We start from the raw sequence: 24270 nt of genomic DNA, 5'->3' as shown, positions 1-24270 counted from the left end.
AACCACAGACCATGAGCAAAGATAAAGAAAGGAAACACAAGAGTAGGGTCTTTGGGTAAGGGGCACAACATGGCTGGAGCCCACTTCCTTCCAGGGTTTATGCCAACATTAACATCAGTGACTTCAGGGCAGTCCCTGGCGGTCCAGTGGTTAAGACTCGGCACTTCCAATGCCAGGGGCTCGGGTTCAGCCACTGGTCGGAGAACCAAGTTCCCACGTGCTGCACGGCACGGCCAAAAGAATTAAAAAAAAATCAGTGACCTCAGAGGTTTGAGTGTGGGAACTATAGCAATAAGTTCTCTAGAACATAATAATAGATCACATTTTATTATGTCTTTAACTTAGTAAATTGCTTCAAAATCGATCAATAATCTAGTACAGCAAATATCTTTAGCCCAACGTAGCCAATGTGTTTAATTTCTTGAATCATCTTCACTGTTTGGATATTGTCAAGTTGTCATTTTTGACTTTTACATCCTACCGGTCAGGACGCTTTCAGTTTTGTCCTTTTATCTCTCTCGCACAATCCTTACTCAGCCCAAGGGCTGATCTTCTCATGGCATTGGTCACTACAGCAACAGTGCAGCTAAGTTTTTACCTTCCCACTTTCCCATCATTCCTTCATGCCGCTTTCAGAATATCTTTCCAGGAACACCATTCAACAAGTCACCACAGCAGAATGTAAAAAACAGAATCATTCTTCTTAAGAAGAGAAAATATGGAGTAAGAAATGGAGGTCTTTCCTTAGGAGGTGTCTACTTTAATTAAAGGAAAACGGCAGCAAATCGCTTGGACATTCAGATGTGTTGCTGGGAAAGCTAAAAGACACTGTGTATTTAGAAGTCAGAGGACTAAATTATAAATCCTATTTGCTCACTAAAAGGGTTACTGTGAAGGTCTCAGGTAACACTAAATTTGACTAGGTTATAAATTTGATTAATAGTAAAGACCATTTTGTTTTCCTTGACACTCCTCATGTAGGTGGATAAGGACCCTCTTCTGGTCAAATCATCTTAGCACAGATTTTGCCTTTACTCATTATATCTGCAATGTGAACCTCTATGCGTGCACAGGTATCAAGGTCTGTGAAACGTACTTGAGAAAATTATGGAAATCATAAAACATGGCTGGTGTTAGAATACAGAGAGGTCATAAATGTTACCTTTTATAAATCTCTTCATTTCATTCATTCGTAACCAACAGGGAACTCACTGTCATCTTTTCCTGCCTCAAACTAAAACCCTTTATCTACACGTTGTAAAAACTTAGTGCCAATTCTGCAGCCTCCAGACCACAGCTATTTGCCACAAGCATGAATCCTGTAGAAGTGCTTCTGACCATTTCTAAATGCCTCACTATAATGTGAAACTGCATTTTCCCCACTCAGCCTTGCTCTGAGAGTCTTTGAAGGCTTCTTCTTGCAGCCTGAATTTTGTTCCTCAGCCACCTATAGACCCATGGATCAGTCTCCAAATTTACAATACTCACCCCTATTTCCAAGCCTGCAAGCTGCACACACACACACACACACACACACACACACACATACACCATTCCTGCCAACACCCTGCCCATTCCTCAAATTGCTGTCCAGCACTGACCTATGTCCTGTAGGAGTCTGCTGAAGCCACTCCTCTTCCAGGAAGCCTTCCTTGGTTTCAGCTAACAGAGCTTGCTCCTTCTTCTATTTTTAAACTAAATGTCTTTTCTGAACCATCAGCAACCCACTTTTTAATTTAACTAAATTAGATTACCCAGTTTATCTCCTTATTTTATTAGTTTATAATACCTCCAATTTAAAAACACCTTGTATATGTCATGGTTTCCCACTTAAATGGCCAATTCCTTAAGGACAGAAATCTTTATACTTTTCTTACCTTATTCCATATCCCCAAAGGGCATAAAGTAAGCATAGTAAATATTTTCAGCTTAATTAAGGAACATTCTCCTTCTCAGAAAGTCCATTTATGCTTCAACACATGTTTTATGTTTATGCTGGTTTTACGTCCAGTCCTTAGTAACACTGGTAACATTCTGTCACTAAGGATCAGCCACTGCAGGTAATGCCCGTCAGTCATGACCACAGCTTTTACTCCTTACTCCTCATCTCAATGTTCAGTTTTGAAAACACAACTCTTTATCAGTAAATACAAAAGCAAAGGAGGTTTTAATAAATTTATAAGAAAAAATGTTTAATGTAAGGACACAGAGATTGAGTGTGTGCGTGAACCAGTGCAGGTAGTGAGGACAGAAAGGAAGAAATAAAAGGAAATGAAAAAAAAGAAAGAAATCATATAAGAAACCCTGTAAGGTGCACACACAGAAAAATGAGACCGAGAATGCATAACATGAACTGAGTTGTAGATTATTTTGAGGTTGAAGATATACTAACTTGGATTCTGCTGAATCTAAATTTGACTAGTTTAAGAGACTTTCGAAACTCACAACATGGAACACAGTTTTTAACTTACATTTTTAACCCCATCATAGATTTCTATGGCGCACAGTATATAAATCAGAGAAAATGTTCAGGCGATGACATTTTAAAGTTGTTGCATGCTAAGGTTAATTTAGTTGCATTGCCTGACAGCAATTATAAATCTCCACTGTGGTGATTACCCCTTCCTTTTCTGGTGACCTTAGAGCCCAAACAGGTTCTCACTAAAGGGAACCAAAGTTTAGCTCAATTACCTATAAAGCAATGAATGCATGGTGATAGCTACAGTGGAACCTTAACCCAAATGCACTGTCAATTTTTAATTTTTGTATATTTTACTTTCCAAAGGGATACAAAAGCTATAAGAGAGTAAACTTTTAAATTTTAATTTGTTATTTAATTTCTTATTTGTTGATTTAAGCTGATTAGTTCATCTTTCGGGGTGTGCCCTCTGATTGTGGTCCAGTTTTCAGCATCTCTTGGGTAATGTTGTGATAACTAAGCTACAGAATGGCTCTTATCACATGCTATAAAGTCCCCTGTCAATGATTCCATTCTGGCATACAGTTTGCAGACAGGCAAATTTCACAGTCTCAAGAAAAAAGGACTGAAGTGAAGTAGTATGGGCAGTAATTACGCAGACATGGCTATAAACCTATTTATGCCTTCAGTTTACCAGTAAGTTCACGTAATGAGATGCTCCCATGGGGATAACCTAGGCTTGACTTTACTCACAGTCAAGCCTGGATTGTCCCCATCCATCTCCCTCTTACCCCATCCCCACATTGGTACCTGATCATCCACCACCATCCTGGTGGCCGAATGCTTCCCTCCTGCACCACTGGAATAGCCTTTGGTTACACGTCCGCTGAGTCTCTCTACTCTGCAAACTTTCCTGTGCACCAGAGCCAAAATACTGCATCAACTGCTCACACAACATTGAGATCATAGTTTTAACACATAACTCTTACATTAAATTTATTTGAATTTGAATGTGAATTCAAATGCATCCATATCCCGCCCCCTGACCCGTTTTCAGACGTATCTTCCACTATGATGTGCACCGAAACTTAATGGAGCCACTACATGTGCCCCACCCCCATCCAGGAACCTCTCTACTCCTCACCTTGACTCTGGGTGATCTCTCTGCTGCCCACCTTGTCCAATCAAACACACACACATCCTTAAAAGTCCAGTTTTGAAACCTCCTTCTCCTTGAAGGCCTTCATAAACAATCAGAAGTTGTATCTGCTTCCATAAACGCTACAGAACTTTCTCTGTATGTCCAGCATGGCAATCTTTACCATGTCCAGCCTTTTTACAGTTGTAAACTTGTTCTATCTTCCTTGGGACTTTGCCATGACCTATAAAACAGGGAATGGCCTTATTTTTTGTACAGTTCTCAGTATAATGATTTTCCATCATTTATTCATTCAACAAATGTTTATGGAGCAGCCTACATGCCAAGCCCTGTTCTAGGATCTGGAGATACTGTGGTGGACGATACAAAATCTCTGATTTCTGGGAGCTTACAGTTTAGTGCACATAATAGCTGCTCAGTAAACATCTGTTAGAAAATTGCTGAACCAAATATTTTTGTATTTCCCAAAATACTTGTGTTATTTCTATAATTACATAGCTATTTGATGAAGATTTTTTTAAATCAAGATATTTTCACTGTTATGCCTCTAGGAATGGATCAGACTTGAAAATTCTAGGGCATAGGCTTTGCTGACCTTTCAATAAATATGAGCGTCCAGATCTTCCACATGAAGTAAACCTGGCATACAGGGAGGGACTGTCACTCCATCGTGGGGCGGGGGGGAAGAAATTGAATTAAAGAAAGAGCAATGACTTCAGGCCCATAAGAGTCATAGCCCTCTAAACACTCATTACTTAATCATTTATTCAGTAAATACTTATTGGGCATCTGTAGTCTTTAGTAACTCGTCTAGGTGCCCACAATGCAGAGGTGAGCACGACAGTCAAGGTGATGAACCAACAAATCACTATACGATTCCAATACTCAGTTACTATGAAGAAACACACAGCACAGCAAGGAGAAACAGAATTATCCAGGAGGCCACTTTATTTTAGATCAAGTGGGAGGCCTCTCTTAGGAAGTGATATTTGGGCAGAGGACTGAATGAAGGGAGAAAACAGAGCATAAGAAGGTCTAGGATAGAGCATTCCAGGAAGAAAAAGTAGTGAGTGAAAGTTGTTGATAGAGGACAAGGTCAGAATGCTGGAGAAACATGCAGAAGGCCAGTGTGGCTGAAGTGGGGGGAGTATGACGTGGCCAGCCAGACTCAGATCTCAGAGGGCCTTTTATTTTTTTATTTTTTTGCGGTACACGGGCCTCTCACTGTTGTGGCCTCTCCCGTTGCGGAGCACAGGCTCCGGACGCGCAGGCTCAGCGGCCATGGCTCACGGGCCCAGCCGCTCCGCGGCATGTGGGATCTTCCCGGACCGGGGCACGAACCCGTGTCCCCTGCATCGGCAGGCGGACTCTCAACCACTGCGCCACCAGGGAAGCCCTCAGAGGGCCTTTTAGGTATAGTAAGGAACGCTGGGTTTATCTTAGGGAAGACGGGACACCCACACAGGCTTTGAGCAGAGGAGTGGCATGACCTGATTTATAATGTGAAGAGGTCTCTCTGGCTACTGGGTGGACCTCCACCTGCTGAGAGCACGAGTGGAAGGTGGAAGCAGACAGACCAGCTGGCAGGCTGTGGCAGAGACCATGCGAGGCCAGCGAGGAGACTGGCTTGAACTGAAGTGGAGGTGGATGAAACAGTCATATTCTGAGGGCAGGGTTGATAGAACATGCTGGAGGGTTGGATATGAGATGTGAAGGAAAGAGAGTAATCAAAGATGACCCCAAAGTTTTCATCCTGAGCAGAAGATCTCTAGCGATGCTCAACTTGGAGGGCAAAATCCTGAGACAGGAGCAGGTATGGGGAGAAGGACCCAGGAATTCTGTTTCAGACAGGCTAGGGTCTGAGAGGCCTGAAAGATCTCTAAAGGGAGATGTTGAATATGCCGCTGGACTTGAGGGCCTGAGTGTGAGCTCTGGCGGAAGTCCTGGATAAAGATGTGAATGTAGATGTCATTAGCATACACATGATATTTAACGCCTCAGCCTAAAGTAAGTCATATAGAGAGGAAGTGCAGTTGGGAAAGCAAGGGGAGGGGAGAGATGGGGAGAGAAGGGGAGAGAAGAGGGCTAAGGACACAGCCTGGGGTACTGCATCACTTATCATTTGACTAGAGAGAAGTTAGCAAAAACAACAAGAAGCAGAAACCAGCGCGGCCGAAGGGAAACCTAAAAGAGCGCGATGTCCAGGATCCAAGGAAAGGTGTTTCAAGGAAAGAGTGATCTGCAATGTCAAAAGCTGCTAAAAGATCAAAGAAGATGAAGATTAGAAATACAGAGGTCACAGGTGACATTGTCAGAAGCAGACTCAATGGAGTCGTGAAGGGGACGCTCATCGGAGAGTATCTAAGAGAGATAGAGAGGTGAAGGCATAACGTGGACTCCGACAGCCCTAGCCCAACTGTGCCCAGACCAGCTGCTTGTTTCCTGTCTGCAATCAGACAAGTACAGAAACTGACGTGTTGCTGCAACTCTCAAGTGCGTGATCTGCACCCTCTGTTCTCGGTGAGTGGAGTACAACTCTCGGCGTGTCCGGCAGGACTTCACGTCCACCTGCAGCTGGCTGGAAACAAAAACGAATCCCGCACCTCAGCTAACCTGAGAAACAGTAGTATATGCAGCTCTTTCCAGTGATTTTGCTACAAAGAGTGTAAGAGAGTGAGGGAGGTGAAGGAAATGGTGACAAGAGTGGGGTTTTTTGTATGCCAGTACGTTTACGGGAGAGATCGTCTGCTGCTGGTGTGTTACCCAGAAGAGAGGAAAACCGGGAGATACTTGAGGATGAGATCATAAATGGGAAGGCAAAGTCCTCACATGGCTGGGACATGATGGGATGCTGGACATGGGTAGAGGTCTCCGCCTTCTACGCAGACAGGCCGGTACTTCCACTGCCAGGGGAGGGAAGGCAGTGCATACAGGGATTGTGGTGTAGCACCTGAAATTAAGGTTCAATGTTAAGTGTTGTCTCGACATCTGGCAAAATGGGAAGGGCCTCAAATGGCTTATCCGCTAGCTCCCCTCTCTTCCTCTGCTCCCACAGAAGTCCCCTCTAAACGACCCTCCTTATCATGGGACCAGGCACAGTGTCTGCTTTTTCCTAATTATCAGGCATTAGTTTCCTGCTAGCCTGTGGAACTATTCAAACAAGCCAATCTCATCCTCCTGCAGGAACCAGGGGGCACCTCACCCTAGTGATAATACAAAGCTCCACCCCCAGCCCCTGGTTATTCACTCTGTTCCCAAATGTAACCCCCATGTGTCCTCTTCACCTGGGCTGTAAGTATACATGACTAAAATACTGCTATCATTCTCACCTGTCCAGGAGCTGGTGTTCAGTCACCTCCATAACTGAATCCCTCCCTCACCAGTGGGGTAAAAAGGGAGCCATCAAAACGGGTATAGACATAAGCAGGCTGATAAACTGAGTGTGTGGGGAGGGAAAGAGATATTCCAGTAGTTTACCTGAGTCTTCTGATATCTTGCTAAGAGAAATGAGGTCATTGACTGAGAGTCTGGAAAGGGAAGGGGAGTTGGAGGTTTTGGGAGGAAGGAGAAGGTGTGAAATCCTCTTCCCATAGGAACAGGAAGCAACAGGGCAGTCAAGTGGGATTGAGGGCAGAGCTAAGGGCTCACTTGAGGTCTGTGGTCACAACGTAAAATGAGACCAGTCAGAAGGGCAGTGTGTAGTTTCTGCAGTCCAGCTCCCCTGCTCCTAAAATCTAAAGTCGCTGACACAAGGGGAATCTGGGGCAGACATGCGCTCCTGTGTGAAATGGGTCAGAGCGGAAGCTTGCTGGAGCGAAGACACACAGCAATGCCAGCCGTCCGCTGAGGCACAGACAGGTTCCGAGATCACTACAGAGTGTAGCCACCTTGCATTGTCCACTGGAATTTGGAAGGTTTAATTTTTAGTCCAGACATCATGGAAGTAGACACAGGACACAGGACACACGCTGCACCTTGGGAAGAGAAGGTAATCAATGTTTCGCAACATGGGGCGGGCGGCAGGTGCTTGGTGACATTTTGGTGACTGAGTGTCCGGTCTCAGGAACGAGATTCTAGAAATATGGTGATTAAAACAAACCGACCCTGACACTTCCAAAACTGTGCTTGCACCGCCACATTCTTCCAGCATCTTCCTTCAAAAAACCTGATGAAAGCATTGTTTGCTCTCTGGCCCATTCCCACTTTCTGGCATAACTCATATTTCCAGCTCCCCAGACAACTACTGCCACTTAAAAGAGCGGGCTTCCCTGTTGGCACAGTGGTTAAGAATCCGCCTGCCAATGCAGGCGACACGGGTTCGAGCCCTGGTCCGGGAAGATCCCACATGCCGTGGAGCAACTAACCCCATGTGCCACAACTACTGAGCCTGCACTCTAGAGCCTGTGAGCCACAACTACTGAGCCCGCGTGCCACAACTACTGAAGCCCGTGTGCCTAGAGCCCGTGCTCCACAACAAGAGAAGCCACTGCAATGAGAAGCCCACACACCACAACGGAGAGTAGCCCCTCTTGCCGCAGGTAGAGAAAACCCATGCATAGCAACAAAGACCCAACTCAGCCGTAAGTAAGTAAGTTAATAAATTAGCTTAAAAAAAAAAAATAGTGTGTGTGCTCAGGAGCTTGTCAGTGGATGAGGACCACATGGTAGCCAAGTTCTGGAACTAGATGGCCCAGGGTCAAAGCCTGCCTTCAGCGCTAGCTGGATCTACGACTTTAGAAGAGTTACCTTACGGTTGCAAGACTTGATTTCCCCCAAGTGTAAAATGAGGATAATATGAACAAGTATCTCGAAGACTCATTTGAGGATTAAATGAGATGATACAATAAAGCACTTAGCCCAGTTCCTGGCACATATTAAGAGCTCAATCAGTATTAGCAGTTATTATAGTCACATGCATTCAGCGCTCCATAAAAAAGTGACTCTGTAGGCATCTTCGTAGCCATAAACTTCAGGCTACTTACTTAGCCAGTAGAGAAGATGCCAAACATCTTTTAATCTCTCTTCAGTCAGGCCCTCCTTGGGACCACAATCCAAGGTTCAAGATATGGCTAATTGGACAGGATTGCAGGAAAATTCCAATATAGGGTTCTAATGGGGGATCCAGGCCATGACTCAGCTAGAACCTCATACTAATGAACCCCAGGCAGTGTGTTTAATGCAAGGAGGTCACCCAGACAATAAACAGAGCTCCATGACCTCGCAACCACCAGCTAAGGGAAGCCTAGGCCATCCCAGCTCTGAGGGCTCACAGAGCTGGTTCATCACACCTGGACAATGGAATTTCCTACACTCCATAGAAGACAAATATGTCATGTGTGCATAAGTGGTCTGCATATTACCTAAATGTCAAAGAACGATAAGAATGTTAGCACCACACAGTACACATGTGCACACACACACATGCATGCACACATAAGTATTACTCTTATCATAAGAACTTCCATTCAAGCTCAAGAAGTAAGACTGTCTAAGTATTATTTTCTAAATTCTTCAAGATATGTGTCCCATGGATACTTCAGTAAAATAATTCAGCTGCAATGACAAGATTCAGATGTGTAGGCACAAAACTGATTTGTGTCTTTTTCATAAGAGCCTCAACCGATGCGAAACTCGCATCTAATTTCAGTCTCCAATTCCCAATTGCGACAACATTTTTTATTCTATATTTTGGCATTGAGAAAATCGTGTTCAGTTGAGGACAAATGAAATATAATGCAGGGAACCCTCTTGCACTGTTGGTGGGAATGTAAATTGATACAGCCACTATGGAGAACAGTATGGAGGTTCCTTAAAAAACTAAAAATAGAATTACCATATGATCCAGCAATCCCACTACTGGGCATATACCCAGAGAAAACCATAATTCAAAAAGACACATGTGGGGCTTCCCTGGTGGCGCAGTGGTTGAGAGTCCGCCTGCCGATGCAGGGGACACGGGTTCGTGCCCCGGTCCGGGAAGATCCCACGTGCCGCGGAGCGGCTGGGCCCGTGAGCCATGGCCGCTGAGCCTGCGCGTCCGGAGCCTGTGCTCCGCAGCGGGAGAGGCCGCAGCGGAGAGAGGCCCGCGTACCACAAAAAAAAACTGAGATTAAAACTACTTATTCATTCAACTGTTTGAGGAGGAATGCAGGCCATATATCGGTGTGGGTTTGTAAACAGACATGGACTTAGGCTTCATTCTGCCTCTTAACAGCTGTCGGATCCACAGCACTCACTTAATCCCACCTTATTTACGATGGTGATAACAATACCTACCTTCCTACAAAGCTTCAAGCATTATAGGAAATACCATGGACACTTAAAGTAGTACCTCGTATCTAGCAATAAATAACGTCAGCTAATATTATTGACATATCGTCACTATTATTAGTAATAAACATAACTGCTGCATATAACATAATAAGCCAAGTGCCTGCACACTTTAGATGCTCAATATGTGTACATTTCCTTTTACTCTAATCCTTTTTTTTTTTGCCGTACGCGGGCCTCTCACTGTTGTGGCCTCTCCCGTTGCGGAGCACAGGCTCCGGACGCGCAGGCTCAGCGGCCACGGCTCACGCGCCCAGCCACTCCGCGGCACGTGAGATCCTCCCGGACCGGGGCACGAACCCGCATCCCCTACATCGGCAGGCAGACTCCCAACCACTGCACCACCAGGGAAGCCCCTCTAATCCTTTTTTTATGGGAAGAATTACAAGCAGAATTTCTTTCTTCGAAGAAGACCAAGAGATTCTACTCTCTCAAATGACACTGCACAGTTTCTGGGGCAGGGGGATGTGAACATTTAAGCAGGTATTTACTCCCTATGTTAATTAATTCTTATGGCCCAGCAGTTCTTAGGGGGAGGTATGGGGTACCAGTGATATATAGTATCATCTTCTGGCCCGTTCTTAAGTGAAAGATGCCATAAGTCCCAGCGATATCAAAACACATGCACCTTTTGATAGGAAAAAAACGACTATACATAGTCTAAATACTCACATTTCTGGTAACCAGACTATCCCATTATATTAATGTGAAGGGCAAAAAAAGCGAAGGGTATAAAGAAGAAAAATCCAATCATTGCTAAGCTCACTGAACCACAAAAATCAGCCGTGGCAACCTTTTACCGTTGAGTAGAAATCCATTAATAACAACACTGCCATCCATATTTTTCACTCACGTTCTTCCCCACACATTCGAAATTTTCTTATATCAGAGAGCATTTCATAAGCATTTAACTCAACAAACCTCAGAGTCACCCAAACTAAAGTACTCCTCTTGGAAAAACAATCTCACTATGTGAACTCAGGGATGAACAGAACCACCCTAAGTCATGGTGTTAAAATACAAGGCAAACAAAAACAAAATGATGGTCTCCTTTTTTAAGGACATACACACTTGAAATAAATGCAGAGACACCCCTCCAGGACTACCACAGACACAAGAGGCTTGTGTTCACGGGACACGTGGAAAAGAGAGAGAAATGCAAACAGGGAAGTCTCCCCGAGAAAAAGGCTGGCGCCCTTTGCAGTCACACAGCTTCCTCCTCCGAGTTCCTCTGCATCTAATATCTTCAAATAACGGGTGCTTTCTAACCAGGGTTTCCATTTCCCAGAGGCCTCTGCCGTCCAGCCTTTGCCTGGGAAAGCAAGTGACACAATACTCCCTCTCCCTTTGCCAGGCAACAAAGAGGATTCGCACTGCCTTGAAAACAGAAATCAGCGTCTTCAGGATGAGCAGGCCTCTGTCGGCCTGCAGCACAGGGCATTCGGGCACGAAGTACCCAGGCGAAAGAAAATGCATTCCGAGCGGTTAGCACGCAGGATTCATCAAAGTATAATTTAACCATCTGATCAAACGCTAATTAGCATAATCACTTGAGGGGAAAATGGCTGGAGGAACCCAGGAACACCTTGGTATCTGTGTTCTTAGTGACTGATGAAAAAGAAGACACACAGATTGGGGATTTGTTTCTTTTTGTTCATGGAAAAAAATAGTAAATAAAGCTTAAACAGTAACAAGCATCACCAGCTATGGTTTTTGCAGCCAAAGGAGTTACAGCTCAGATTCGGAAGAAACATCTTTGCTCTCTCTCCAGCATCCACAGAAAAGCATAAAACCAATCTTACGTTTTGCAGCAGCGTGGCTCTAAACTATGTAACTTTGTGTTTCTCAACCTCAGCACTATGGACATTTTGGACCAGATACTTATTTGTCATCGGGGGCTGTCCTGTGCATTGCAGGATGCTGAGTAGCACCCCGGGGCTCCACCCACCAGTGAAGCCAGGGGCATCCCCTTCGCCCTAGAACTGTGATAACAAAATGTTTCCAAATATTGCCCAATATCCCCGAGGGAGTGGAGCTGCCCGGGTTAGAATCCTGTTTTAACCGAAGAACACAGTTTGTCAGGAGCACTAAAAATGATCAAATCATAAGAGGAGGGAAGGAGTCTTTTATTCCCATCTGCCAAAAATAATGAGCCTCTAATAATAATTCCATGGAATTCCATGGAGTTTACTTTATATCTGATGTCTTTGTTTAGAGCTTTATAATAACCCATAACACCTATGCTTGTGCAATTTGGAAAAAATAATTATAAATACCAGCCTCTCCCCGTTCAGAGATTTCTAGAAAGACACAGCTGACTTCCAACAGGCAACCCCTGAGGGGGACACCCACAAGCGGAAAGAACACCATCCCTCGCTTCCAGACTTCAGTGTGTCCTGAGCAGGTGGGGAATCACAGCAGTTTCCCTGCACCTGCCCACATCAGGGCAAACCACCTGTGACTTAGGAAATTAATAGAGGCATAGAAGGCCTCCAGACCTTTCTTCCTACACTCTCATTGTAGGCATGGAAGCCCTGATATTTGCTCCCAGTTCCTGAGGAGGGAGAGAGGAAGGTGTAAATGATGACAAGTGAATAAATACAGAAATCCCCTCCGTTTCTCGCAAATGCATCTCCACTACCAACAGATTCATCACATTGCCTTAAACTGCCTTGGCCATTAGTTGGATGGTACCTAATAACATTCATTCTTATGGAGAGGTGGAAACCTAAGGGAAAAGTACTCAACACTTACTAAAGTATGCAATAAATATTTTCTATGGGTTAAGGTGATTTGTTCTAATAATAAATCTGAGTCACACAGTCCCTCATTTCTATTTTTCTAAGGAAAGTATTTAACCATTTACAATTACTCACAGATCTCCCAAAGGTTATTAAACTTGCTGGTGGAAATACTTACGACCTTTCCATGGAGGACATATGGAAAAAGGCTGCCCTCGTCTGCTACAAAATTTAAGAGAGAGCAGTCTGTCCAAGTGGCAGAGGCCGTGAATACTCCAAATCAGAGAGGAATTGTGAGCTATTTTAAACGAACATCTTGTTCTGCAGAGCCCCTTTGGCAGAGCTTATGACTTCTGAACACAAAGCCCTCCCCGCTTTCTAAAGGAACAGAGGTGCAGGGGCCCTTTGCTGCACAGAAATAGCGTCTACCCCAATTCAAGGACTTATGAGCAAGCAGAAATTACACTTCGTCAGCCCACAATGTCTTTCATACCATTTTTCTTCTAAAGCTAAAAATCAAAACAGCCTCTCTGAAAGAATAATTTCTATAGTGAATCACAATAAAATCGCCCAAGGATTATAACATCCAACTTGTTTCAAATGCCTAGGAGGGAAAGTTATTTTTAATATGATCTAAAATAGGATCTCAGGACACAAAAAGTTATTTTTAAGGTTCTGAATTTAGGCCTCTCTCCAGCACACGTTTGCGTCTATTTTAGTTCAAAAAATCAAGGACGTGGTGTTTTGAAAAGATTATTCCGCCACTAATAACTGTCCTCAATTTTATCATACATATTACAAGGCCTAAAATGCATATATGTCCTTATATGCCATTTTCTCTTCTTATGACAACCTAGCATTAACGACAATACTTCGTATGATGTAAATACAGTCCACCTGGGGTCATTTACCTAAAAGAAAGGTGCAGAGGCCAAGTAAACCCAAAAGAGCAAACAATCCCCAGGCCCCTTATACCTGGCTTTGGAAGGAACTTGTGCACTGATATTGGAAAGAAGACATGTGTAACGTTCCCAGGTTGGCATCCAGGCAAAACCTCAAGGTGCAAACAGGCCTTTATTCCTGTCCTGTCTGTTCTGCCCTAGTGCCTCTCTTATGCTTTTCCAATATAATAACCCAAACACTTTCCCACTATTGATCTCTCCCTGGGAGGAATGTGGTTACATTAAGGTTCAGAGGGCTTCTCTGCCAGGACCCCAGCTGCTAGCAAAGAAGGGGTCGATTTGAGAAAACACAATAGGACCGAAGTCCAACAGCAAAGCACGTGCTAGCAATAAACCTGGGTATCAAATATGCTAAAACAATAAGAAAAAATTACGTATGTGTATGTATGTGTATATACACACACGTATATACATTTGGATACAAATAAGCATAGATATTTGTACAGATATATATATACAGATGATTCTCAACGTACTAGCATCCAAATTGGAAGTCCCTGGTTGGGATCGCACCCCCCTCTACTCAGGGTCTTCCCTGTTACCAGCCCCTCTGCCACCAACGTTCCCCAAATCTGCCCAGATCCTTGTGGCACTCAATGAAGCCCTAGCCCTGCATATATATATATATATATATATATATATATATATATATATACCCTCACAATAAATCACTACTCAATATAGAGCTCCCCAACAGCGCATTGGGGGCTACATGAAGCTTTACGGGGTCGACGTTCTAGCTACTGTCTGACCCTCTACCTCAACTCAGCCAGGGGCCGGGCAGCCTCTTTCCAAGTTTGTTCTATCCAGAGCTGGATTATGCCACCTGGATCAGAATAATAATACAGATACTTCAGCCATGCATACCCCAGAGCTGCAGAACCAGACCCTCTGGTGGTCAGAGCTGGGCAACTATAAAACGAACAATATAAAAGATCACACGAGCCGTACGCACGGTCAAGCTGAAGGACCCATGGGGGAGGGAAAAGATGGCAAAGCTACATGTCAGAATTAGACCTCAGGAGCTTTGCAAGCTACAGCCCATTCCCAATACAATGCGAGCACCCAGTCTCCTGTGAGAGGTTCATGAGGGGAAAAGCCTTCCAGGAAATGCCCAACTTCTTCCTCCCTGACCCGGCCCACCTGGGCTTTAAGAACCAGTGGCCCTGATCCTTAACTGGAAGGTGCCAACGGAGGCACGGTAAAATGGAACACGGTTCAAGGCATCAACAGACTGGCCTCCAGTCGGCATGCACCCTCCTTCCTCCCCCTCACACTCCTGCTGTCCTGACATGGGGTGGCTCCTTCCTCCCTCCCCACGCTTGGTCTTCCCATAAACCTTAACTTCCATGGCTTCCAAGCATCTGATACCACAAAGGCCTACAGTGTATCCTCACCTTCCCATCCCCAGCGATGGGGTGATGGGGCTATGGGGCCATGGGGCTATGGAGCCAAGCGGGTGGGGGAAGACCAAGGGGTCTCTTGCGACTACAAATCAGGGCGGGTTGTGGCTGGTGATATGAGATCTCCTAAGACATAGATGAACTGACCACTGATCAAAGTAATTACCCAAAACAAATACCAAGATCACATCTAGGTCAAAATTCTTCTACCCACGTTTCTACATATAAATATCCACCAAGCCTATAGTAAAACAGTAGCCACCAAAGATTTAATAGCTATTGATTTTGGTGAGTCGTAATATGCATGTACACGTCTGGTAATTAACCATCCTATTCACTTTCTCCTACCACGTCAAGGCACCAGACAGACCCCTGCTAACCTTGGCTTTACCAGCCTGAATAATTTATGAAAGAAGAATTCTGTACCTTAGAGGGCCTTTCATACGTTTCACACATTTCCTTTCACTGGCCAATGAAACAGACAAATGGCTACCCTTTGCAGGAACCGGCCGTGACAAGTTCCAGGAGGGGTGCTAAAAATCACCACCGCACCCTCTCTACAGCGTGGAGGTGCTCGTTTGACTAGTAAAGTACGTTGTGGTTGTTGAGGTCTTCAGCTCATCCCTGAAGTCTCACACGTGATATTACAAAGCACTGTTATTTCTATGCTGGCAGCTACAAATCGGTTATTAAGAATGCTCTACAGCCAATATTAAGAAATAAACACTGTAATTAAGCAGACTGGGACTTGGGGTTTTCAGTGTCTTATGGGAACTCAAGATCAAATTATGCCACAGTGGGGCGACTGTGGAGAGAAGAAACGAATCTCAAGTTCCTCTGATGAGAAAGTATGTTTACTCAAAAGCTTCCACAGTAGAGCTCAGGTCTTTACATAAAGGAAAAAAAAAAAAAAGAGTAAAATTTAAAAGCACAGCAAACTGCAGTGGTTCTAATTATCTTCATGCTTTGCCTTTCTGTAACAATATATTTGTAAAAATTCTCCCATTGTCCTGAAGTCCATGCGATGAGTGATAAAGCAGGTCTCGTGAGAAAAATCAATGCTTTATTCAATATTAGGAAAAGGAATCAATGGTAAGAGTGTCCACTGCCATCAGCCATTTCAAATGACATGGCTCCGCAGGGTGTGACACAGGCCACCTCGGTCAGCATCCAATGGATCCATTCGTGCTGGTTCTAACCCCAACTTAACATAGCCATCACTCAGTCCCATGAGGATACCAAAGGCACCTGGGGACCCTGAGGTCATCAGAGCCTTCACTGGGATTGTTAGGACCACTGTTGTTTTGCACAAGCATCCAATAATTTGAGGTTCAGGTATCTAGAAAGAACTATAAACTGACTTCACGGTATTCAGTATTTATGCACAGTGGACAAGAAGAAGAATGGCTTAAGCTTTGTGTAAAGGCAAGCTTAAAACTGCTTCCTGGTTCATCATTTTCATACTAAAAGAGGCAAGGCTCATATGAATCAAAATCTGCAATAAATTAGTTCAAATCTCCTTCCACCACCTCATCAAACCTGCCTGTTCCACGGTCTAAAGGAGACTGGCTACAAAACAACCCATTGCATAGATGGTTGTTCACAAGATAAAAGGAAAATGCTTTTCACAGCATCATACTTTGGGGTTGGTCTGGCTTTTGTTCAGATGTGCAGCCTGTACACCAGCAGCATTTCCATACAAATTCCAGGATTCTACCCTTAACAGAAAATAAGGTGCCCTTGGGGCCAGTAAAACCAAAATGTTACAGTGAGTAAATGCAGTCCTAGGAAAGAAGACTATTTCATTCCTAAGAGCAAGTGTGTTCATTTTTCTTTGTCCAGGAACATTTACGTCAATCAAGCAGCCTGTGGGGACACTGCCTACCCAACTGGACTGGCCAATTAGAAGAGCATATGCCACAATTTTTTAAATCTCCAAAATGTAATTATAGAGGAACCTATAATAATCACAAGATCCTAAATGTGAACACTTAGTAACTGCTCTACTTTAAACATGCATGCAGATTCACCCTCCCACTCTGTGCTGATGAGTATCTTCAGGAAGGACAATGCTTATTGCCAAGTAAATATCTGTGGCAGCCCTGCAAGTTCAACATGCTCCCTCACTTCATTCCTCTGTTCAGACCTACCGAAGCCCAGTTTCCAAATAATACAGATACTGGCTCCGCACCCTCCTCCCCAAGTCTGACATGGACTTAAGCCCTGAGAGCATTTCAAGAATACTCTGCAGAGTTCGAAGCGATTTCTCAATATTTCCTCAAGGGCTGTTATGCTTTTATTCTCCAACAACAACAACAAAAAAACTCCATGGTCCTGGGGAGGTAGGGGAAGCCAGCATTTCGTATGGAGGTGATCTCACGTTTTCAATTTTTTCGCTTTCCCAGCCGCTGCATTTAAAAATGGCTTTCTATAAATAGGACTGCTTGCTCACTCTTAAATCTCACTCACTGTCTTCTGCGTAAAAATAACTTAAATAGGGATGCAGGCGAGATTCATTAATCCTTGTCATTCTGTCTCTCTGTGTAGTAGCCTCTTTCCTCCTTCTTATCTCATCGTCTATCTGGTCAGCTCCATTCATCCCTCTCTGTTCCACCGTGATATGTATTTCCATAACCCTGGGGGCTTAAAGACCAAAAATTAACCCAAGTGAATGATTTTTTTAAAATAATAAGTATTGACAATATAGAATAAAGACAGATCTCCAAAAATCAAACGATGATAAATACTGTAAGCTCCAAGACACCTAATTTGATTCTCGTATTTGATACAAATCACAATTTTCATGGTAAAACATATTCCTTTCATGTTACTTTGATGAAGGAACCAACTTTTACAATTGGTTCTGCTGGAAAATAAGAAAAAAAAGATAATGATGAGACAGACACCCATAAATCAACAGAATGCTTACGAAAATAGTAATGTGATTCTTTTAAAGACGATTAAGGCCTAAGGAACTGAGCTATGTTTTGATATCCTTGGAGGCTCTTTGGTGAAGAAACAAATTCCCAGGAACCCCTAGGGAAACTTATGTGTTGGTGTGATGTTTCTGACTGGCTTTCAGAACACGACAGGGTGTTACACCTTGTATAGGATTTTCAAATCGTGCCAGTTAGCAGCGCACGCTTGAGAACAAGGGGTCCAATGCATTTATTAACTTATTTCCTGTGACATTTGACCCAATCCAAGTCACAAAGAACACCTAAAGCAATTATAGCACTGTTACGTAACTGTGGTGAAGTCCCATCACATATTCCAAATGTGAATCCATTTTGGGAAAGAGAAGAAAATGCCCCCAGAAGCATTTCTAGAAAATGAGCCATGGAGTTTCCACAGCCATGGAGTCAGTGCATCAGACTAGACGGCAGCGGTCAAGGAATGCACACTGCTGCTTACGTGCATTTCTCGCAATGGTTTATACAGTAGAATCAGAGACGGGGCAGATGAGAAGCTAACCCGGCAAGGAAGGATAAGACAGAGGCAGGAGACAGGGGCAGATGGGAGAGAGGAGGGGGCGAAGGAGGGGAGGAAGGCTCTGCCCATCATCCTGTCCCTTCTTTCTGTCAGTCAGTGAACATCTGTTTCCACCTGCCCAGCACGCAGTTTGCTCTGTGCGAAGGACACACCCCGGCATGGCAGGAGCCTCACCTTCCGACCTTGACATCCAGTAAGGGAGGTGGTCACCTGCCAAACAGGCACCAAATAAACAGAGTTACAGATTACTCTAGACACTGTCAAGGAAGTGGCCAAGGTTTTAGGGAAGCAGATCATGCAGGAATCTAATTTGCGGCGAGCAGGCCTCTGAATCCAGTCTTTCCGAATATCCCGATCAGAAGCTGTCTAACCTCTGTACCCAAAACTGGTTATCCGCGCGCCTGCCCTCCTGCCGCCTGGGTGGACTGTGTGCCACCGGCCGAGGAATTCAGAACTACACAGTGTGTACAAGTCGGGCTGCTGGAACCTTCCGTTCCCCCTGCCTCATCTTAACCCATAAATCCAACAAGGGAAACGCAACTTTGAGTGTTTTCATATTTTCAAAACATGAAAGAAAAAAAAGTAATAAATATGGGGGGGAGGGGCAGGAGAAGATGAGAATTTAAAATGAGAATTTCTGTGCCCGGCTCTGTGGCCTGTGAAGGATTAACACCTGGCCCAGGCGAACAGGTGCTGCTCGGTTTGTCTGGGGGCGCAGGAGGAGGTCCCGGGCCGCGGGGATGGACGGGGGAGCTCAGAGGAGCGGCGCGGAGCCTCACCCCCATCCCCAGCAGCGGCGGCGAAGCGGGCTGGGCCTCCCGCAATGACATTGGAAGGTCAGCCAATCAGGCGCGGGGCTGCTTCCGAGCAGCCACCTCCGCCGAGAGGTGGCGCCCGCGGGGCCGGGCTCCCCAGCCAGTGGGAAGGGAAGGTGGGATGCGAACGCACGGTCCGCGGGCCCACCAGCTCCGGACACCGCCTTTCCCTTTCTCTGCACCTTCGAGATTGCAACAGATTGCTGGGAGCAGCGGCCTCCTGGGGAAAACTGGAAACAAAGACGGCGGACCCTGCCTCGCCGGCCGTAGCCTTTGCATTCGTGGCTCCTGTTGGGCTGAACTCCGGGACCCGGGAGGCTGGGCCCGGCGAACTTAAGAAGCCGCGGGGAGGAGAGCCTCCGGCCGCCGCGCCGCGCAGAGCACCGCTGCTCGGAGGCGGCGACTCCGTCTGCCCGTGAAGTCTGGCTGCAACAGTCTTGTGAGGTTTGCCGCCCACTAGTGTCCTGTGGCAGGGACACAACTGACGTGAAGGTATAGCAACGCCTCACCATCTCCCAGGCCGCCGATGGAGCTGGTCCCGGGAGCCAGCGTGCGCGGCAGCGCAGCGCCAAGAAAATAACCAGACACAGCGCCCTCCTGCGAACGCCCGGGGCCTCCGGCCGCCCCGCCAAACAACCAGGGGACCCAGAACGGGCGAGTGCTCGCCTCTGGAAGCGCTGCCGACTGCTCTGCCCTACCTAATGCTAACTGTATTATTTCCACTGTCTGTTAATTATTTATGAGGCGCATTCATAATCTCAGCCGTAGGATTCGGCTAATTTTGTGAAATTTGGATGCTATCGTTTTGTAAATGCATCCACTGAGAAATCCATCGTTTTATTTTTCAAACATAAATTTCCAGTCTCCTGCAGTGTTCTTAGGCCTTTATAAAATGACCTTCCCTGGTTTTTTCTCTCTCCTTTACATGGAGTTTCAATGCCCGTTGCATTGAGTCTCTTTATGAAATACTCATTGCATCTCATCCCAGACACATCAGTGATAAAACACTTTGACAGCGACATGGAGGTCCAGGAATTAGGGATTTAGATTGGCTTTTTTTTTTCTTGGTCACAATTATTTTCCCCTATCAGCGCGCTGTATTGGACCAGTTCTGCCCAGTGAGTCACTGATGTACAGCAACAAACTGCGGTCGCACCAAAGTGGCATTCAGGAGAGAGTAAGAAGTGGAGAAGGATCGGCTGGCATTTAATAAAGGTCTGCACGGCATTTTGTTTTCCTACACAGGGCATCTTGTAGGGGCACCCAAGCTTAGGAGACCTAGAAAAATTTTATGAACTCTATAATTCTGGGGTGGAATTTAAATCTCCTTAATAAAAATAGGAGAGGGAGAAGTGGGGAGCAAGCCCCGGAATTATTCACCTGATAACATTTTTTTTTACTTCCACATATTTCCATGAATTAAATAAAAATCACCTTAAAACCCTGAAGCTGCATTTGCACTCATAAATATCTGCTCCTAAATTTAAATAAAATGTAAGTTTGCGGTACGTAATTCCCTGTGGAGATGACAGGGGATGCAGAAAGGTGCTACACAGCCCACTTTCTTTTTGACGAGCACCCTTCTCTCTCCCAACACCCGCCCTCTCTAAGCTCCACAAGCTCCCTGAAAATGGCAAAGCGGCAAAGCCCAGCATTGCACGGCTCAGGAAAGGATGATGTCAGGGACCTATGTGTACATAACAACAGAAATCAAGGATACTAGCAAAAATGTATTATATAGAATAAATCTGCTCATTAGGCCCACCTATGCTTTTAACAAGAATTGTAAACTAGAGTATTCTCATCAGAGTTAAAGCCAAAAGAAATTGTGATAAAACACAATGCAGTGTGTTTCCATCCCAAGGAAAGGCTGTGAGACATATCTGCACATATAGGGACCCCCATTCCCTTGCACAGTAACTGAAGCTCCCTGAGAGTATTTCCAGAACATTGCAGGACAAGCTGAGTGTTTTAAAACATGATGACTGCACCTGATCAGGTGAGGCAATTCATTCAAGGATTTAGCCCATGAAGGGACAGTTCTCTGACTTCTGTGTTTTACCCTGAATCCTGTCTGCAGCCTGTCCAGCAACCATGCTTTCATTAAGAAATAAATGTACATCCCATTACATCAGTAGGAAAAACGCTGTTGTCTACCGTTAAAATGCAGATACATTGTGGGCTTCTTATTTTATGAGTACCCCAAAATATCAAACTGCATCATCTTTTACAATTATATATTTTTTATCATGTCAGACGTTTTGATGTTTCAGGCCTAGCAGTAGTCAGTGCAGCTATTAGAATTCATAGATTTTTTTTATCATACACATTCAGGAATTTTTCAAAATTAAGATAGACCAAAATATGACATTGTTGAAAAAAAAATCTCTCAATTTTCTTCAAGTCTCATTCAGATAGGTAAGAACCATTTAATTTCACATTTTTGAAATATGGTCCTATAAACAGGCATCATTCCAAACTGGACTCTTATTTTATTTTGACATGACTATCTATTTTATGATCCTTTCCACAGTATGCACTGAACATCACTCCTTGAAAACTCTTTAAAGCCAGTTCCCCCCACAAATGAAAAGAATCTAAAGCTCTACAGTCAGGCCTTTTTTTTTTTTTTTTTAAATGCTTCATCATATAAAGAGAGGGCCATTTTTACATGAGAGTCCATATCCTTCTGGTAGATGGGATCAGAACATGTAATACAGCAAAGTAAAATATTCATTTGCATGTACAGTCTATATCTCATATTGTGAAATCTACCTGTATTCATTATAGTATCAATAGTGGTGGTTATCAATCAATTTTAAGGGTCCTGAAAAAGGTATAAGAAGATAATATGCTCTAGGACTCAGTATAAATGCACATACATAGCCTTGGCACATATTTTCCAGAGTAGATTATTTGAGGTTTTATACAATTTTCTCACTATATATGACTCTATCATGATTATTTTAGTAAAACTGATTCAAAAAAAAAATAGTCACACATTTTAGCATCTCTGTTTCAGAGACTGTACCAGACCTATTTCTGTCATATATAACTATGAAACTGTAAAACAGATACCAATTGACTGACAATCAGAAGCACGACCTCTTTCCTCATCCTGAAATACATACTTCCCAATAGGGTGGAAATTATGTTTCATCCCATAACCCAGGCCCTTCTGAGAAGCCCAGAGATGTACACCCTGACAGGTGAGACAGGCTGTCAATGCTTTGTGGCGCTGGAACACGTATGTGAGCATTTTTACATTTTCTCTGAGTTCACATTAGCAGAGCAGCATAAAGGGCCGACTTTCCTGATGCATCACCACACATTAGCTAAAGCAGATCTATCCCCCAAGGTAAATTCCCGCGAGGCTGCAGAAGAGGTATAGTGCCCTCTGGGAAAGATGGGTGTCATGTCAGAACTTGTTGCAATTCTTTCCTGCTAGGAAATCTCAAAATGAAAGTTTTGAACACTTTGCTTTAGGTTATATTAGAGAGCAAAGTATCATTTTAATGTTAATTTCAGGATTTCCTTCTTGCAGTGTTACCTTTCCTTAGTCATCTTTTTTTTTTTTTAATTTTACAAAGTTTATGCATTTCCTCTGGCCTGTCGGTGCGTTGATTCTTTAAGTACTATCTTGGTAGGCAAAGAAAATGCACCTCTATGCAGCTAACACTCAGAGCTGCCCTGTGCATCTTCCAGGAAAATCTTACAGCCTCCCCTTGGCTTCTGGTATTTTCTCATAAGGGCTAGATTTCCTTCCTTTCTCTCTCTCCCCCTCCCTCCCTCCTGGGTAGGGGATTCTGCTTAATGGTTTAATTTTAACTGTTAGCAAGTCATACATTTTATGCAGATTTGTGTTCCGAAATTTGAAATGGGAATTTAAGCTGTAGCTACTCCCAGGCAATGCCAAATGATGACAATTTCCTCTCATTCCCAGATGAGAGGAAGCCATTCATACATGCGAGTTCATATTTACGCGGTGACAGGCAACCAAAGGTGCAGTCACACTTACTAATTGGATCTGACTCAGTCAAGAGAAATAGCTTTTCAAATACCCAGGAAGAAAGCATTTCAAGATAGAATATTGGATGGACATGAGGAAAGGAATGCTATTTGCAATAGTCACTGATTTCATTTTTACAAGTATACAGGTGTTTTAAAGAATCTGTCAACATTTCAGATGATGTAATGCTTATCAGTGCCTACAGTGCATATTTTTACATAAATGGCTGTGGGGATTCTGTAGTACCAAGAAGAGGGGTGGTGGTGGTAGGACAGATCTTTCTTAAAGGCTTTTCGTGCTGCTGGAGATGAACTGCAGCAGAATTAAAGCACATGTTTTAAAAGCTCAAAAAGCTTTGAATCTGAAGGCAGACGCTCTTAACTGACCCTTCCACCTGCCTGCACTTGGAATGTCATGTCCCTTGCAGTCTGTGGTGTATCAAACTGGCGATCCTTCCGTCTCTCTTCCTCTCAGCAAACCTGGTTTATTCTGAATGAGGTAGCTCTCTAGTACAGGAGTTAGCTCGGAGCTGTCACCTTGCTAGGTAAGCGCCTTTAAATGATTACAGAGCAATTTTTCACCCGTCCTCTCTTCACTGCCTCCTCTCCTCCCCGAAGAAATATAAATAAGATTTTTAAAACATAAAAGCCTGCAAATTTCAACCCAGATAGAGGAGGAAAAGGGAAAGACTTCACCCATGCATCCAATCCCCCTACACTCCGGTCAATACAAGAAATGAAATTCATCACAAACCGAAAGGCTCACCATTCGCGAAGCTCTGGAACAAGGAGAGAGCCAGTATCCACATGCCCCTGCTGCTCCCCGGCCTCCCGCGAGCGCCGCGCCGGCCTCGCCCCCCGCGCTCCGCCCGGCTCTGCGAGCTCTACACCCGCCCGCGGGCCGCCGCCCGACAAGATTTTTAAGGGTGGGGGGGGGGGAA

At 44.4% G+C, this 24270-nt stretch overlaps 1 protein-coding gene across 1 annotated transcript in view; it reads right to left on the bottom strand.

Moving 5' to 3' along the window:
* The window catches only part of DSCAM (DS cell adhesion molecule), a 744700-nt gene that overhangs the window by 717564 nt on the left and 2866 nt on the right, over nucleotides 1-24270 (bottom strand). The window contains exon 3 of the mRNA XM_029214644.1: nucleotides 24096-24213. Within this exon, the coding sequence (XP_029070477.1) occupies nucleotides 24096-24213 (118 nt within the window). The remainder of the gene's footprint in view (nucleotides 1-24095; nucleotides 24214-24270) is intronic.

The sequence above is a fragment of the Monodon monoceros genome, unplaced genomic scaffold (assembly GCF_005190385.1).
Source record: "Monodon monoceros isolate NGI ecotype Baffin Bay Population unplaced genomic scaffold, NGI_Narwhal_1 Super_Scaffold_11, whole genome shotgun sequence".
Lineage (NCBI taxonomy): Eukaryota > Metazoa > Chordata > Mammalia > Artiodactyla > Monodontidae > Monodon > Monodon monoceros.
This window is presented reverse-complemented; position numbering and strand designations above follow the sequence as displayed.